The sequence below is a fragment of the Terrapene carolina genome, unplaced genomic scaffold, assembly GCF_002925995.2.
Source record: "Terrapene carolina triunguis isolate 2854851 unplaced genomic scaffold, T_m_triunguis-2.0 Scaffold211, whole genome shotgun sequence".
In the NCBI taxonomy this organism is placed as follows: Eukaryota; Metazoa; Chordata; order Testudines; family Emydidae; genus Terrapene; species Terrapene triunguis.
In genome coordinates, this window is record NW_020664562.1 from 3,086,599 (window position 1) to 3,105,622 (window position 19,024).

General features: G+C 44.2%; 1 protein-coding gene across 3 annotated transcripts in view; it reads left to right on the top strand.

Annotated features, from left to right (window-relative positions):
• The window catches only part of LOC112103414 (E3 ubiquitin-protein ligase RING2), a 52,240-nt gene extending 34,510 nt beyond the window's left edge, over nucleotides 1–17,730 (top strand). For all 3 annotated transcript variants that reach the window (XM_029912414.1, XM_029912415.1, XM_026656025.2), the window contains 4 exons: nucleotides 5,455–5,670; nucleotides 13,515–13,787; nucleotides 15,083–15,254; nucleotides 17,236–17,730. In XM_029912414.1, the coding sequence (XP_029768274.1) occupies nucleotides 5,455–5,670; nucleotides 13,515–13,787; nucleotides 15,083–15,254; nucleotides 17,236–17,337 (763 nt within the window). In that variant the 3' untranslated portion in view covers nucleotides 17,338–17,730. The remainder of the gene's footprint in view (nucleotides 1–5,454; nucleotides 5,671–13,514; nucleotides 13,788–15,082; nucleotides 15,255–17,235) is intronic.
• The last annotated feature ends 1,294 nt before the right edge of the window (nucleotides 17,731–19,024 follow it).

The window sequence follows — 19,024 nt, forward strand, 5'->3', positions numbered from 1 at the left end:
TTAAATGTAAATATAAGCTGTGATCACTGCAGACTTCTCAGTAAGAATAAAAACTAACTCTCACTCAGGGGAGGGAGTGTAATAACTACTGTTAAAGACTTAGGCAGAGGGGTCTATTCCTAGAAGATACTAAGAGAATGTTGGCTCTACAGTAAATGTCATAGGGAAAACATAGGAGAATAGGAATTGAGAGGACTTGCAGCCAGAGCTAACAGGGGATAGACCGGAGAATCACACCATCACCAGGAAAAGGCAGGTCTACATGATTGGGGACTCCTTACTGAGAAGAATAGACAGGCCTGTAACCAGAGCTGATCCAGGCAACAGAAGGGAGTGCTGTCTGCCGGGTGCTAAGATACGGGATATGGACCTGAGGCTGAAGAGGATCCTAATGGGAGTGGGAAAGAATCCACTGATTGTCCTTCATGTGGGAACAAATGATACGGCTAGATTCTCGCTGGAATGTATCAAGGGAGACTATGCCAGGCTGGGGAAGACGCTTAAGGAAATTGAGGCTCAGGTGATCGTCAGTGGGATTCTGTCTGTTCCTAGAGAAGGGCAACAAAGGTGTGACAAGATTAGGACAATCAACAGATGTCTCAGGCAGTGGTGCTATAAGGAGGGCTTTGGGATGTATGGCCACTGGGAAGCATTCATGGACAGAGGACTGTTCTCTTGGGATGGACTTCACCTGAGTAGGGAGGGAAATAGACTTCTAGGATGGAGGCTGGCACAACTGATTAAGAGAGCTTTAAACTAGGAATTTGGGGGAGATGGTTGGGAGATGTCCAGGTAATCTCCATGCTGGATTTTAACATTGAGAGGGAAGAAAACGAAGTAAGAAAGGATACAGCTGTGAGCAGGAGAATGGACATAAGGAGGAAGGGTAGTGTAGATACCATTCTAATAGGTGATACTGACGGTAGAATGTCTGTGCCTAATCGGGTAAAGAATGTGAGCGAAGGCAAACAGCAAAAATTAAGATGTTTGTACACCAATGCGAGGAGCCTAGGTTACAAAATGGAGGAACTAGAGTTACTGGTGCAGGAAGTGAAACCAGATATTATAGGGATAACAGAAACATGGTGGAATAGTAGTCATGCTGGAGTATAGGTATTGAAGGGTATGTGCTGTTTAGAAAAGACAGAGATAAAGGCAAAGGTGGTGGAGTAGCATTGTATATCAATGATGAGGTAGACTGTAAAGAAATAAGAAGTGATGGAATGGATAAGACAGAGTCTGTCTGGGCAAAAATCACATTGGGGAAGAAATCTACTAGAGCCTCCCCTGGGATAGTGCTTGGGGTGTGCTGTAGACCACCGGGATCTGATTTGGATATGGATGGGGACCTCTTTAATGTTTTTAATGAAGTAAATACTAATGGGAATTGTGTGATCATGGGAGACTTTAACTTCCCAGATATAAACTGGAGGACAAGTGCTAGTAATAATAATAGGGCTCAGATTTTCCTGGATGCGATAGCTGATGGATTCCTTCACCAAGTAGTTGCTGAACCAACAAGAGGGGATGCCATTTTAGATTTGGTTTTGGTGAGTAGTGAGGACCTCATCGAATAAATGGTTGTAGGGGACAACCTTGGTTTGAGCGATCATGAGCTAATTCAGTTCAATGGAAGGATAAACAAAAATAGATCTGTGACTAGGGTTTTTGATTTCAAAAGGGCCAACTTTAAAAAATTAAGGAAATTAGTTAGGGAAGTGGATTGGACTGAAGAACTTGTGGATCTAAAGGCAGAGGAGGCCTGGAATTACTTCAAGTCAAAGTTGCAGAAACTATCAGAAGCCTGCATCCAAGAAGGGGGAAAAAATTCACAGGCAGGAGTTGTAGACAAAGCTGGATGAGCAAGCATCTCAGAGAGGTCATTAAGAAAAAGCAGAAAGCCTACAAGGAATGGAAGATGGGAGGGATCAGCAAGGAAAGCTACCTTATTGAGGTCAGAACATGTAGGTATAAAGTGAGAAAGGCCAAAAGCCATGTAGAGTTGGACCGTGCAAAGGGAATTAAAACCAATAGTAAAAGGTTCTATAGCCATATAAATAAGAAAAAAACAAAGAAAGAAGAAGTGGGACCACTAAACACTGAGCATGGAGCGGGGGTCAAGGATAATCTACGCATGGCTCAATATCTAAACAAATATTTTGCCTGAGTCTTTAATGAGACAAATGAGGAGCTTAGGGATAATGGTAGGATGACAAATGGGAATGAGGATATGGAGGTAGATATTGTGATGGGTTGGATCACAGAAACCCCCTTGGGGCTGCCAACTGATGTGCCAAGACTACTTCTGCCCCTATTTCCCCTGCCAGCTTGGGACTCCAGCACCCTGTCTTGTTGAGCCAGATACGCCAGTTTGCTCCGACACAGACCCAGGGTCTGAACCACGTGCCCCAAAGCTGCGGACTTAACTGAAAGCAACTTAAGAAGTGTTCCTGTCTTTAACACTCAGATGCCCAACTCCCAATGGGGTCCAAACCCCGAATAAATCCGTTTTACCTTGTATAAAGCTTATACAGGGTAAACTCATAAATTGTTCGTCCTCTATAACACTGATAGAGAGAGATGCACAGCTGTTTGCCCACCCAGGTATTAATATATACTCTGGGTTAATTAATAAGTAAAAAAGTGATTTTATTAAATACAGAAAGTAGGATTTAAGTGGTTCCAAGTAATAGCAGAAAGAACAAAGTGAATTACCAAGCAAAATAAAATAGAACACGCAAGTCTGTGTCTAAGAAAACTAAATACAGATAAAAACCTCACCCAGTAAGCTTCCTTTTACAGACTAGTCTCCTTCTAGTCTGGGTCCAGCAATCACTCACATCCCTTGTAGATACTGTCCTTTGTTCCAGTTTCTTTCAGGTATCCTGGAGGGTGGAGAGGCTCTCTTTAGCCAGCTGAAGACAAAATGGAGGGGTCTCCCACAGGCTTAAATAGACTTTCTCTTGTGAGTGGAGACCCCCTCCTCTCTCCTATGCAAAGTCCAGCTCCAAGATGGAGTTTTGGAGTCACATGGGCAAGTCACATGTCCATGCATGACTCAGTTTTTACAGGCAGCAGCCATTGCTTACCTGCTACCTTGAAGGTCCTCATGTAGACTTCTTATGTGGATTGGAGCCTTCCAAGATCCATTGTCACTTAAGTGCTTCGTGATTGGGCACTTAATTTGCACATTCCTTTCTCAAGAAGCTGACCAAATGCTTTACAAAGGCTACTTAAAAATCAAGCCAGTACACAGCCAATATTCATAACTTCGAATACAAAAATTATACATGCATACAAATAGGATTAATAGATTCAGTAGATCATAACCTTTACAGAGAGATATTAAATGGCATATGTAGCATAAAACATATTCTAGTTATGTCATATATACATTCATAAGCATATTTCCATAAAGCCTTATGGGGGGCACCGTCACAGATATTACCACATCCGAGGTAGAAGCCAAACTCAAACAGCTTAATGGGACTAAATCGGGGGGCCCAGATAATCTTCATCCAAGAATATTAAAGGAACTGGCACATGAAATTGCAAGCCCATTAGCAAGAATTTTTAATGAATCTGTAAATTCAGGGGTTGTACCGTATGACTGGAGAATTGCTAACATATTTCCTACTTTTAAGAAAGGGGAAAAAAAAGTGATCCGGGTAACTATAGGCCTGTTAGTTTGACATCTGTAGTATGCAAGGTCTTGGAAAAAATTTTGAAGGAGAAAGTAGTTAAGGACATTGAGGTCAATGGTAATTGGGACAAAATACAACATGGTTTTACAAAAGGTAGATCGTACCAAACCAACCTGATCTCCTTCTTTGAGAAGGTAACAGATTTCTTAGACGAAGGAAATGCAGTGGATCTAATTTACCTCGATTTCAGTAAGGCATTTGATAGGGTTCCACATGGGGAATTACTAGCTAAATTGGAAAAGATGGGGATCAATATGAAAATTGAAAGATGGATAAGGAACTGGTTAAAGGGGAGACTACAACAGGTCATACTGAAAGGCGAACTGTCAGGCTGGAGGGAGGTTACTAATGGATCAGGGATCAGTTTTGGGACCAATCTTATTTAATCTTTTTATTACTGACCTTGGCATAAAAAGTGGGAATGTGCTAATAAAGTTTGTGGATGACACAAAGCTGGGAGGTATTGCTAATACAGAAAAGGACTGGGATATCATACAGGAAGATCTGGATGACCTTGTAAACTGGAGTAATAGTAATAGGATGAAATTTAATAGTGAAAAGTGCAAGGTCATGCATTTAGGGATTAATAACAAGAATTTTTTTATAAGCTGGGGATGCATCAGTTGGAAGTAACAGAGGAGGAGAAGGACCTTGGAGTATTTGTTGGTCACAGGATGACACTGAGCCGCCAATGTGATATTGCCGTGAAAAAAGCTAATGCGGTCTTGGGATGCATCAGGCGAGGTATTTCCAGTAGAGATAAGGAGGTGTTAGTACCGTTATACAAGGCACTGGTGAGACCTCATCTGGAATACTGTGTTCAGTTCTGGTCTCCCATGTTTAAGAAGGATGAATTCAAACTGGAACAGGTACAGAGAAGGGCTACTAGGAATGGAAAACCTGTCTTATGAAAGGAGACTCAAAGAGCTTGGCTTGTTTAGCCTAACCAAAAGAAGGCTGAGGGGAGATATGATTGCTCTCTATAAATATATCAGAGGGATATACCAGAGAGGGAGAGGAATTATTTAAGATCAGTACCAATTTGGACACAAGAACAAATGGATATAAACTGGTCATCAGGAAGTTTAGACTTGAAATTAGATGAAGGTTGCTAACCATCAGAGGAGTGAAGTTCTGGAACAGCCTTCCAAGGGGAGCAGTGGGGGCAAAAGACATATCTGGCTTCAAGACTAAGCTTGATAAGTTTATAGAGGGGATGGTATGATGGGATAGCCTAATTTTGGCAATTAATTGATCTTTGACTATTAGCAGTAAATATGTTCAATGGCCTATGAAGGGATGTCAGATGGAGTGGGATCTGAGTTACTACAGAGAATTCTTTCCTAGGTGTCTGGCTGGTGAGTCTTGCCCACATGCTCAGGGTTTAGCTGATCACCATATTTGGGGTCGGGAAGGAATTTTCCTCCAGGGCAGATTGGCAGAGGCCCTGGGGGTTTTTCGCCTTCCTCTGCAGCGTGGGGCATGAGTCACTTGCTGGAGGATTCTCTGCACCTTGAAGTCTTTAAACCATGATTTGAGGACTTCAGTAGCTCAGACATAGGTTAGGGGTTTGATACAGGAGTGGGTGAGTGAGATTCTGTGCTGCGTTGTGCAGGAGGTCAGACTAGACGATCATAATGGTCCCTTCTGACCTTAAAGTCTGTGATTCTATGAACTGCATCATGACAGGAAACTCTGGATTACAGCCATGAAGAGCATTCATTGTCACCTTTCTTTTTTGTTGGTTTAGAAACAAAGAGTGTCCCACATGTCGTAAAAAGCTTGTTTCTAAAAGATCACTGAGACCAGATCCGAATTTTGATGCCCTCATCAGTAAAATTTACCCAAGTCGTGATGAATATGAGGCTCATCAAGAGAGAGTTCTAGCAAGGATCAGTAAGCACAATAACCAGCAAGCTCTGAGCCACAGCATTGAGGAAGGATTAAAGATTCAAGCAATGAACAGGTATGGGGCTCTGAAGGTGGGTTGTTTGTGTTATTGTAACATTAACTTAAAAATCAAAGCAAACGAAACCATAAAAACTTTGAGTGCTTGCTCATGTCGATTCCATTCTAGATGTGCGCACGCCCATGTGTGCAGCCATCGGAGATTTGTGCCTCAGCGGTATCCGTAGGGTCGGCTGTAGTGTCCTCTGGAGTGCCGCACCCATGCGTCGGTATACTAGGTGCTGCTGGCCCTACGCCCTCTCAGTTCCTTCTTACCGCCCATGGTGGTTAGTTGCAGCGCCTTTCCCTTGCCTCGCAAGGGCTAGTGGTTCTTCTACTTCAGTCTTCAAGCCTTAAGGCTTTGTAAATAGCTTGTTTACAGTCATTAGTTAATAAGTAGTTGTTAAGTAGTGTAGTTAGAGATAGAATCCCAGCAGGGACTTCGCCCCAGGTGGGACATGCCCCGATCTCCGGGTTTTAAGCCCTGCTCTAACTGTAACAGGCCTATGCCTGTTAGCGAACCCCATAGCAGCTGCCTCAAATGCTGGGGGAATCACATGTGAAGGAGAAGTGTCGCATCTGTAAGAACTTTCGTCCCACAACTCAGAAAGAGCGAGACATCTGTTTGAGGGCCCTCCTCCTGGAGGCTGTTCTCTGCCTGGCGTCCAAGCCTTCCTGGCCAGACTCTGCCCCGAGCACCTCAGCCTTGGTGCACAGCGCACCTCCGGCACCAGTATCTAAGAGGAGGTTAAAGAAGTGACTCCCTGGCACCAAGCAAGAAGGGCAAAGGACCCAATTCGGGCCAACAGCCCACACCAGAGCCACATAGATATGCCCCCCCCCCCCCCGATGGGGCCCTCTAGCCTGCACAGGGATCTGCCACTGATTCCAGGAGGTGGTAAGGAACCCAGACTGGTGGCAGTGACTATGCCTTTCCGGCGCATAGAGCGCAGAGGCCTCTACCAACACCTCCAGCACTGTGGGTGTCGCAGGTCATGGCAAAGGCTTCCAGTGAGGGCAAGCCAGCCGTAAAGACCCCCAAGAGGGCGGGCGAACGACTCCGGTCTCTGGAGATGAGACGGCGCTCTCTGTCTTTGTGCCCCAGGTATCTGTCTTCTGTGGGACATTCTACGTTGCCAGCACCATGCTCATGGTCTCCTCCCTCTCGACGCACGTCGCCTAGAAGAAGGCACCAGTCACTGTATTGCCGGCACCAATCATCCACCCGCCGGCTGTCTCCTCGCCACTGATCCCCACGGTGGGAGCAGTCTCCGTCACGGTACCGATTCTCCCTCCCCCCCCCCCCCCCCCCCCCACCACTGATCCTCCTACTCGAGGCACCGGTCTCCTGCGGCAGTGGTTAGCCGTGAGATGCAAGCTTCAATGGCCCTTCCGTGATCACCGGAAAGTGATTCCTCTGGTTTCAGAAATGGAATTCAGTCCTTCACCACGACTTCCCCGGTGCGCGTTGGCACCTGAGGCTGCGTCGACCTCTGCGATGCCATCATGGCAGCAAGGCCAATGGCCAGCACAATGGCCCTACTGGAGCACATGGGGCATGCCTGTGATGCTGATGCCTCAGTCAGTCCATTCCTCAGCGACCGTCTCAGAGCAACAACCACCGGCACTGGCAGCACCAAGCTCGGTGCGTGAGGCACAGTCGGAGGCCGGGGTAGAGGAGCAAGTGCTTACCCCGAAACCCTCTTTCCTCGCGGGGGATGATCCCTCAGGGCCTCCCCCAGGGACCCAGTCGTCATCTTCATCCCTGGATGAGGTGGTGGTGAGCCTCTCCTGCACCAGCCCGCCAAACAATTTCAAAGAACATCAGGGCCTGCTTCGTAGGGTGGCTACGAACTTAGGCTTGGAAGTGGAGGAGATGGCCAAACAGGCAGACACCCTGTTCAGTGTGCTCTCGGCTTCTACCCCCGTCCGTGTTGTGCTACCAGTACACGATGGGGTCCTAAAAATAGCAAAACCCTTTGGCAAATTCCTTCTTCCATCCCTCACACCTCCAAGAATGCTGAGGAAAAAGTATTTCCTCCCGGCCAAAGGGTTCGAATATTTGTATACCCACCCTCCTCCAGGCTCGCTGATCGTCTCGGTGGCCAACGAGAAGGACAGAGAAGGGCAAACCAGTTTGACCCTCAAGAATAAAGAGGCCAAGACACTGGACCTTTTTGGGAAAGATTTATTTGACGGCCAGCCTTCAATTCTGCGTGGCCAACCATCAGGCTCTCTTGGGGAAGTATAACTTCAACTTATGGGACTTCCTTCGTAAATTCAGGGACTCACTGCCCCAGGACTCAGCCCAGGAATTCGGGGCCCTGGTGGAGGAGAATATGACGGATGCAAGGTGCTCCATCCAAATAGCGTGGGACGTGGCCGATTCAGCAGCTACGGTGGTCGTGTTGGCGGTGGTCATGAGGAGCAGCTCCTGGCTTCAGACCACGGGCCTGTCCCAGGAGATGCAGGCCTCAATCCAGGATCTTTCCTTTGATGGGAATGGTCTCTTCGCAGGACAGACTGACCCGAGGCTGCATGGACTGAAGGATACTCGGCCATCCTTTGCTTGCTGAGTCTGCATATGCTGCAGTCGATGAGGAAGCAGTTCCAGCCACTCCCACTGCTAAGGCCTTGGCAGCCTCGACAGGGGCCTGCGAGGAGAAGGGATAGAGACACAAGATTTGGTCATCACCGCCTTTCCTTCTCCCACTTCCCTGTGCAATCCGGTCCATCGAAGCCTCTTGGGGTGAGAAGTGCTCATTTTTGAGGGTGAGCTCGAGAGTGATGCCCCAGTCAACTCCCTGGATCTGCCTTGTTCTTTCCTCAACCATCATTGTCCCTACAGTTTGGCCTGGTCATGGGTCACCTCAGACCATTGGGTGCTAGACATTGTATCTCAGGGCTACACCCTGCAATTCTCGGCTGCCTCCCGCCTTCCCTGTCCCTCTTCAGGGACCCGTCTCACAAGCAACTCCTCATTCAAGAGGTTGAGAACCTCATGCAACTGGGGGCAGTGGAGGAGGTCTCCTGGGATGTGAGGGGAAAAGGATTCTAACTCCTATTATTTCCTAACTCTGAAAGTGAAAGGGAGTCTAAGACCCATTCTGGACCTGCAGCGCCTCGACAAGTCGCTTAAAAACTTGGTTACACATGGTCTCCTTGGCCTTCATCATCCCCTCCCTGGATCTGGGAGACTGGTACGCCGCCCTCAATCTGAAGAATGCCTATTTCCATATCTGCATCTTCCAAGGTCACAGACAATTCCTCCGTTTTGTGGTGGGCGGGCGCCATTTCCAGTTCACGGCGCTGCCCTTTGGCCTCTCATCTGCCACGAGGGTGTTTACAAAATGTATAAAAACAACAAGGAGTCTGGTGGCACCTTAAAGACTAACAGATTTATTTGGGCATAAGCTTTTGTGGGTATCCGAAGAAGTGAGGTTTTTACCCACGAAAGCTTATGCCCAAATAAATCTGTTAGTCTTTAAGGTGCCACCAGACTCCTTGTTGTTTTTGTAGATACAGACTACCGCGGCTACCCCCTGATACTTTACAAAATGTATGGCACCAGTGGCTGCTTACCTCAGGCGCCGAGTGGTTCAGGTCTGCCCATATCTCAATTTGCTCATCAAGGGCAGATCTTGGGAACAGGTGCAGAGGAGCCTCCATCTGGTTCATTCCACCCACCGCAACCTGGGCCTATTGGTAAACAAAAAGAAATCGACCTTAAGGCTGGTGCAATGACTAGAGTTCATTGGGGCGGTTCTCGACTCCACACGAGCCAGAGCCTTCCTTCCGGAGGCGCGTTTCCAGGCTATGTCGGACCTGATCTTCCATATGAAAAACTACTCACTCACCACTGCTCACACCTGGGCCACATGGCTGCATGTACGTACGTGGTCCAGAATGCCCGGATCCATCTCCAGCCAAAGCAGGCGTGGTTGGCGTTGGTCTACATTCCCAATAGACATGCTCTAGACCAGGTGGTCAGGGTGCCGGTTCACATCCAATCATTCCTGGATTGGTGGTTGAGCCCCGAATCGGTGTTGGAGGAAGTTCCCTTCACGACCCCCAACCCTGGTTTCTGATGCCTTAGACCTGGGTTGGGGAACCCACCTGGGCAAGCTCAGCACACAGGCCAGTGCTCGTGGGACGATCTGTCCCTTCACATAAATATCAGAGAGCTCAAAGCAGTTTGCCTGGCCTGCCAGGCTTTCCTGCCCTACATGAAGGGCAAGGTGGTGCAGGTCCTGACAGACAATACCACAGTGATGTATTATATCAACAGGTAGGGTGGAGCTAGGTCATCAGCCCTTTGCCAAGAAGCTTTCCACCTGTAGGGCTTCTGTGTGCGGCATGCCGTCCATCTGGTGACCATGCATCTGCCCAGGGCCAAGAACGTGGTAGCGCATCGCCTTAGCAGGACCTTCTCGTCTCGCCATAAGTGGTTGATCTACCTGGAGGTGGTCAGTGTGATCTTCCAGAGGTGGGGACTCCCCAGGTGGATCTGTTCGCATCTCATCAGAACGGGAAATGTCACGTGTTCTGCTTGTTCTGGGGATTGGACAGGGGCTCCCTGTCAGACGCCTTTCTGTTCCCATGGTCGGGGGCTCTGATGTACTTCTTCCCACTGGTGCTGCTAATCCACAAGGTTCTTATGAAGGTCAAATAGGACAAGGTGAAGGTGATCCTGATTGCTGCCGAGGCCACACAGGAGCTCTAGGTCGGCATGCTGATGCACCTTTTGGTAGCTGCCCCACTGCAGCTACCTCTCTGGCTGGACCTGCTGTCCCAGAACCACCGCAGTCTTCTGCATTTGAACCTGGTGGCACTGCACTTGACAGCATGGCTTCTGCATGGCTAAATGCTGAGGAATGGGAATGCTCAGCCTGGGTCCAACAGGTCTTGTTGGGTAGCAGAAAGCCCTCCACCAGAGCAACCTACCTGGCCAAGTGGAAAAAGTTTGTGTGCTGGGCCTCAAACCGGGGTATTCGGGCTGAGCAGTCCTCGCTGCAGGCGATCCTGGACTATCTTCTGCAACTCAAGCTCCAGGCATTGTCCCTGTCATCGATCAAAGTCCACTTGGCCACTATTTCAGCCTTCCACTCTCCACTCCAGGGCAGGTTGGTCTTTGCTCATGACATGACGGTCCGGTTTTTGAAATGTGTGGAGCGTCTCTACCCACATGTCAGGGATCCCATCCCTCTCTGGGACCTGAATCTCATGTTGTTGTGGCTCATGGGTCCTCCCTTAGAGCCTCTATCTCCTGCCCCCTTCTCCTCCTCTTCTGGAAAGTTTCTTCCCTGGTTGCAATAATGTCCACCCGTAGGGTCTCTGAGATCAGGGCACTTACTTCAGAGCCACCCTATACAATGCTCTACAAGGACAAGGTCCAACTGCATCCGCATCCTACGTTCCTGCCGAAGGTAGTTTTACAGTTTCAAACCGGTCAAGACATATACTTACCTATCTAATTTCAAAAGCCTCATAAATTGTAAGAGGAGTGCAAATTGCATACCCTGGACATCAGGAGGGTGCTTGCCTTTTACATCAACAGGACCAAGCTGTTTTGTAAGTCAACATAGTTGTTTGTTGTGGTGGCAGACAGGATGAAAGATCGCCCAATGTCTGTGCAGAGGATTTCATCCTGGATCACAACCTGCATCCATTACTGCTATGACCTGGCAAAAGTGCCTCCACTGGTGTCTGCGACTGCCCACTCGACTTTGGCGCAGGCATCGTTTGCAGACTTCCCGGCCCAGGTGCCGATTCAGGATATCTTGCAGGGCCACTATCTGGTCATCTGTCCACCTGTTTACATTTCATACGCTCACCCAGTAAGCCTGAGACAATGCTAGCTTTGGTAGAGCTGTGTTGCAAGCTACACAGCCGTGAACTCCGAGCCTGCCACTAGGGATACTGCTTGTGAGTTACCTAGAATGGACATGACATGAGCAAGCACTCTAAGAAGAAAAAACAGTTACCTACCTTTTGTAATTGTTGTTCTTCGAGATGTGTTGCTCATGTTCATTCCATTACCCGCCCTCCTGCCCCTCTGTCGGAGTTGCCAGAAAGAAGGCACTGAGAGGGCGTATGGTTGGCAGCGCCTAATATACCAATGCATGGTATATTAAGAGGGTGCTACAGCTGACCTTACAGATACCACTGAGGCAAAAATCTCCTGCCATGCACGTGGGCTTGCACACACCTAGAATGGAATGGACATGAGCAACACCTCTTGAAGAACAACAGTTACGAAAGGTAGGTAAGCGTTTTTTCCAGATACTTTTTATCAGAGTCTTAAAAAAGTAAAATTTCCTACCTCTTGACCAGCAATTTGAGTTCCTGTATCACTTCCCAAACTCTCCATGACAGCCAAATATTAGGCTTCACCAACTAGTGATGGTATTGTGTGCAAAAGATGGACCTCAGTATCACAGTAAGAACCCAGGTTGCAAATCAGTAAAAGTATAGGCATCACAGTATTTTTACATGAACATACAGATTCTCAAATAATACAATACAGTGAAATCTGTATAAAGAATCACCCCTTTTGGGCAACCTTGTGTCTGAAGAAAACATCCCTAAGGACATCTATATGTTTTAGAATATAATTCTGCCCTGTGTTTATTGAAGGTTGCCCCTTCCCCAGTCACCTTGTCAATCTGCTAGTTTATCAGTTCTTTGATTGGTCCCGTAGAATGAAAAGCATGTCCTACCATAAGGTCTTTACAGTTTTTTAATAATATTGCATAATTTTGATAATATTTTGTCTTGCAAAATTATACTTGACCTGGGATAAGGGATTTTGTTCTGGTTGGATAAGTAAAATCTCATTAGTAGGGATTTTTGTTTTTGGTTGTCTATTGTCATGGGCGACGGGGGTGAACAGGCAAATAGATCTTGCATTTGGACTGGGACATTTTAATGACAATTTATTTTGGAAGGCTGAAAGGCATATATAGAATTTCTCAGCTTGCTGTAGCGCTATATTTAAGCCTAAAAGAGAAACAATTTGTATAAATAAATTATAGAATAAAATGTGCTTGAAACTCACACTGGTGGTACAGATATTATTACTCTTTCACAGTGCTCAAAGTAACTAATATGGTGGCATACATATGGGATTATATTTAGATAAAAGAATTAAGAACAGGGTGGCATAAACAATTGTAGCTCATTAATATTTTGCCAATGCATTATTAAATCTAATACAATTAAATATGTAATGTTTGGAAACCTAGTATACAGTGTCCTTTACAGGTTGCTCAGTTTTCCAATCTGTCGTGGATGGGAAGGTGCAAATGCACTATTCTGATATATAACAATTTTACCTAAAAGGTGTGTGTTGCGAGGAAACATAGTAATGTAGAGAAAAGAACCTGCAGTCTTGTGTGAAAATAATTATTGACCTGTGTTGCCAAAGGCCTTCTGCTACAATAAATTTTTGGAAAAATATAAGCTATTAAACTGTATGGGATATTTCTATAAGAATCTATTTAAGAATTTATACTTTTTAAAACAAAGTTTTTCATGTGTACAATATGCGTGCAAAGAAAAGAAAATCCTTTTTATAGCTTCAGTGCCAGAACAAAATATTTAAGCATAGTTGCTTTATGGAAAAGAATGTTACAAAAATTCATTGTTGTTGAACATATAACTGATAATTGCTATGAAATGTTGGTGCCTTTAAATATGCTTACTATAACACCCTCTGTGTGTGACTGATTATAGACAATTGAAAAAAATTGTTTGAGAGATACAGTGTGAGCCAGCATGTGAAAATTTAAAGAAATTTGATTAATTCTGAATGCTGAGTAGCTGCTGAGGAAATCACTTTTATTTACATATATCTTTAAACAGGCTACAACGAGGCAAGAAACAACAGATTGAGAATGGCAGTGGAGCAGAGGATAATGGTGACAGTTCACACTGTAGCAATGCTTCAACACACAGCAACCAGGAAGCGGGGCCTAGTAACAAAAGAACCAAAACATCAGATGATTCTGGGCTAGAATTGGACAATAACAATACAACTGTGGCAATAGACCCAGTAATGGACGGTGCTAGTGAAATAGAGCTAGTCTTCCGGCCCCATCCTACACTCATGGAGAATGATGACAGTGCACAGACCAGGTAAGTATCTTCAACATCTATTAATAATTTTCTTACTGTTACTTAATATGTTGTTTCTTCAGGCTTTTTGAAATCAAAAGTAGACATTTCTTCTCTAGTTACACCTTGTCCTGTTGAACTGAATGCACTTTCTCCATAGGGTAGCCAATTATTTTTGTTCATATTTTATAGTATCATAGTCTGTTTTAACCCTTTGATTGCAGAAAAAGTTCCTAACAGTTAAGAACACACCTCTGTTCTTGGTTGAAAGCATTTTAAGACCGCAAATGATTTTAGATTCCAGTCCCTCCTCACTCCTTTTGAAAATATGTATATAAAAATAAGCCTTATGTAAGCGTTAGAGCGTAACTGAATGGATCAACATGTGAATTCCTTTGTCTTTGGAAATTGGGAAAGAAGAGTGAAATTTTTCAAAAGTGGCTCAGGAGCACAAGTCCCATTAAAAGTGAATCTCACCCTAAATTCTGTGTAATCCTGTCTAGATCCATGCTCATAAATTCTGGTATCTGCAGTATGCAGGTTTGTACACCTCTACCTCGATATAATGCTGTCCTCGGGAGCCAAAAAATCTTACCGCATTATAGGTGAAACTGCATTATATCGAACTTGCTTTGATCCACCGGAGTGCGCAGCCTCCCCCCCTCCCCCCACCCGGAGCGCTGCTTTACCGCGTTATATCCGAATTTGTGTTATATCGGGTCACGTTATATCGGGGTAGAGGTGTATTTTTTTTCTAGAGTTTCCTGAAATATATGGAACCTTCTTTCTTATTCCTCTTCAGCACGAGAGCTTTCTCATGAGTTCTAGAAAATTACAACATCCCAGGCCATTCGGCACTTTTGAAAATCTCACTCTTCGGTTTAGATTTCCAGAGAACGAGGAGTCAATGAAGAGTAGCTAGGACAAGGAAAGAGGTCACAGAGCATGCCAAGTATCCAATTCTTGTCCATTGAATTGATGTCACACATCTCTGTTCAGAGGATTTGAGCACTCCAGAATATTTACTTTTTTTTAAAATGTCTCACATGATCAGTTAATTCAGGTAGATGACAAAGTAGTAATCTTTCCTATTCACAAGTAGAGTGGGAGCCTGTGGAAGAGGAGATTGAGAGAGGTGTGAGGACTTCTTTTCTTGTTCAGTAAATTGCTTCTTTTGTATCTTGAGAGGAAACTTTGAGGCACTCTGTACTCTTCACGTACAAGTTTGTTTACTTTTACATATGAAGCTTATCTAGTGCCTTTTTCTGCACAAGTGATTCAAATATGTTTGGTTGTCTTTGTTGCTACTGTTGCAGATATATAAAGACCTCAGGCAATGCCACAGTTGATCACTTATCTAAGTACCTAGCTGTGAGGTTGGCTTTGGAGGAACTTCGGAGCAAAGGAGAGTCAAACCAGATGAATCTTGACACAGCCAGTGAGAAGCAGTACACAATTTACATTGCTACGGCCAATGGCCAGTACACTGTGAGTAGTTGATCTGGTTGATACTCTATCTAATTTAGAAATGTTTAGACCCAACAATACTACAACTTGAAGGCATAATGGATTTGTTATCCTATTGTGATTGGTATGGATTCTGTCTATAAATTGGTCTATGGATTGTATTCATAATCCATTTTTAAAAGCATAGCACCAGCATTATTTGCTGTGACGTTTTAGGCAAAAGTCTGTTCTGTAGCGATTACATACAGCAAAAGCATTGATAGTAGAAAAGGAGTGGCATGTAAATGTGTGGATGCTCTGGGAACAATCCCCTGAGCTAGGGTAAATGGTGTGGTTCCATTGACATCACTGGGATTTTACCAATTTATGCCAGCTGAAGATATGGCTCTTTATTTTACAGGTAAAAATTTAGGAGGAAAAAAGTGGTACTTTGATTTGAGGACTTGCTTATTGAGAATGTCCTTCATTGCCCAACGGTGGTAGCACTTCCTAGCCAAATTCAGTCTGGCTTTTTATCAGTGCGAGGCACATCTATTGATATAAAGTCAAATTCACACACATGTAGTATTTCAGACAGGCAAACATTAAATGAGCACAATCCACAAAAATTCAGTCAAAATACAATACAGTAGTTAGCTAGATGAATACTCAGTATCACTAGTTATTTTAAATTCCTGCCAGTCTTACTAATTGAAGAAAGGTTTAGCGATTTTGCTGGTTAAAAAGTGAAATATATTGGACTTCAGCCCCAAGTTCCACCTCATCCCACCTCCCATTTGTAAAGCTGGGAGAGGGGCAGCAGCGCACATACTCTGGGGATGCCTCAATTTCCTTTCTAGGGCAAATCTGTAGTCACGTTTGAAAGATTTTTGAAAAAGATTTTCAGAGATTTTCAGGCATATTGGTGGATAATCCCCTGACTGATAACTGGGAGATGCATACTCTACTGCCAGGAGCACATGATATCATAAAGTTGCTCAAAAGCCACATTAGCAGAGGCCCAGCGAGGTGGCTGCAAGACTCCTGGTCCAGTGGGAAACAAAGGGTTTAATTGCAGATGATGCTTTCTGTAGCAGAACTCCCTGCTCATCCTATTGGAATGACCCAAGTTCACCTCTCCCACAGCCCCTTCATGCAGGTTCTTCCACAGGAAGAGGCAGCTTGGCTCACTGCATTTTAGCTTTTCATAAAGTCAGACAGTTGGTAGGGAAGCGGAGGCCTGACCTCAGGTCTTGGTGCATAAATTTTAAAGTGAAACTTCAAGCTTATTTCTTTGCTTTCAAGGTCCTGCATAGTTCTCTCCCTCCTTACTTATCTACCTATGTTGCTCTGCACATCATGCAGGCTTCCCCATCCATCAGTGATGCCAACCTCTACACATCATTTGTCTGTTTCTCCCCAAAACCCACCACCATACACCCAACACACCAAAAATTCATTGTTCCAGTAACAGTTTGGATATATCGTGATGACACAGTCATCCTCTGATCACTTTGCTGCTTGTTGATTCTCCTTGCCCCTGTCCTTGTCTATTTGTTTTTCTTGTTAGCATGCAAGCTCTTAGGAGACGAGATCATGATTTCTTGTGTTTGGAAAGCAACTAGCACATTGGTTGGTGCTACTGGGCGGGGGTGGGGTAGAAATACAACCCCTGCCAAAAAAGCATAATAAATGAAAGGGTGGTGATCAGTATAGTTAAGATCTAATCTGTATTGCTATGAACTAGCTAGCGAGGGGGACTAGTATTAGAATTGAGGCACTAGTCACTGGATTATAATGAGCAGATAAGCAACCAGAAACACTGATAACATATTTAATAACAGGAAATATCTATTAACTGCAGCCAGAACCACAGGAGACTTGTATTCTGTAAATGTTCCTCCCTAAGTCTACTGAAGGGTTTTCACAGTGACCAGATAGTAGTGACAGGACCATCAGAAGTTCATAGCGAGATGATGGAAAATATATTGTCAGAACTGTTGGTTTTTTTCTCCTCCTTTAGGTATTAAATGGTTCCTTTTCCTTGGAGCTGGTCAGTGAGAAGTACTGGAAAGTGAACAAACCCATGGAACTCTACTATGCACCAACAAAGGAACATAAATAGGCTTTGCGAGAAGGCTTGGAGAGAGGACTCTAACTTTTATAGCTATGATTTCTTTAATATTAAGGAGGCACCACCGTCATCTTCATGGACAGTACTTGGGATGTCTTCAGACTACTCACAGAGCCTACTTCTTCTTATAATTAGACAGTATTCTGAGTTTTATTTTTAATTTAATATTTTTTTCCAGGGGACTGAATAACCTTCTCCAGTGCATTCCATTGTTGTTATCAAAGATATGCTTTTTTTTTATTCCCAGCTTATGATATCAGATCAACAAAGATTCCAGCGTGGAATGTTTTAACTTAATCCAGGAAAAGCTGTTGGTCTGCTAATATGCTTGATACAATTATACCAGCCCTTAGGTGAAATATTGAAGGTCTAAAGTAGTCAATAGTAGTAGATGTTGTGGGGGTATGGTAATGGTGGTGATTTGCTAACTACTGTCACTATAAAAGATATTGAAGAATTCAATTCTGATAGCATACCATTTTGGCTTCAAGGTATTTACAGTAGTAATCTGATTCCTTGAAAGACTTGGATTATTGGTAATAGTCCAGGTAAGGTATAGTTTTCAGTAGACCAAGATGAAGGTTTAAGGGAAAAAGTTCTGACACTTTAAAAAATCTTGCTATCTGCTAGATTTCATTAATTTCAGTATCAGGAAAAAAATATTTAAAAAAAAAGGAAACCTTTTTTTTTCTGGGCAGAATATCACAGTCCCTGTGCACTCTCTAATTTCTGGTCTTTGACTCCTGTTGCAGAATTATCCTGTGCACATGTGCTTGGCAGATAACATTTATTGTACAAAATCTTCTCGGACAATTTAAAAGTCCTGGTATATCAAGTGTAATAGCACACTATTGTGGAAATATCATAGACTTTGCTGTAAAGGATTCTCTTTCTTGGAAATATAATTTTGCAACAAAAATCCCCTTTTAAAATTCCAGGATGATGGCATTGTGTTGCAGCAAGAGTATCTTATTTTATAGCACTCTATCCACACCAGTTGTGAGCTATAACTGTGGTTCATCACTGAGGGAAAGAACTGCTTCAACTACAAACTGTTCTAAGTATTCTGTTTTAGCCAAAGCTTTAACAAATATGGCTTAGCACTTTGGAAGAAAATGTGTTAGTACTTGACAGGTTTACCATTTAGTGTCTTACAATGGGTCTTTTTTTTTTTTTTTTTTAAACTTGGCAGGTGGCTGCTGTGTGAAGTTTTGCATTTACCGTTCAGCTGCATGTTAAACAGGTGGGTTTTTTTTTTTTTTTTTTTTTTTTTTTTTTTTTCTCTTTTTTTTAAAGGGGTGGTTTTTTTTTTTTTTTTTTTCTGGCGTGAACCCTGCACTCACCTAGTGGGGATGCTTTGCTGCAGCTAAAGAGAATTCTCAATGTTAGGGAAATGGCACAGTGATGTTCTCTTTGCTCTAAGGTTTTATCAGTACAGCCTTCCTGTCGCTGTAGTTTATAAGCTGAAAGTGAAAAGACCCTTAAAGCCGCTGAGGAATATTAAACTTTGTCTTCTCCCTTCTTGTCTTGCGCACAGTTAAGATGGATGAGTTTCTAAAGTATATGGAACTTGTACACTTTCAAATCCCTAGGTTTCTGTTGGGAAAGGAACAAGCTTTCCATTACTCCTTGTCATTCAAGTCTAACATTTGTAAATATATGTCCACTTTGACAGCTG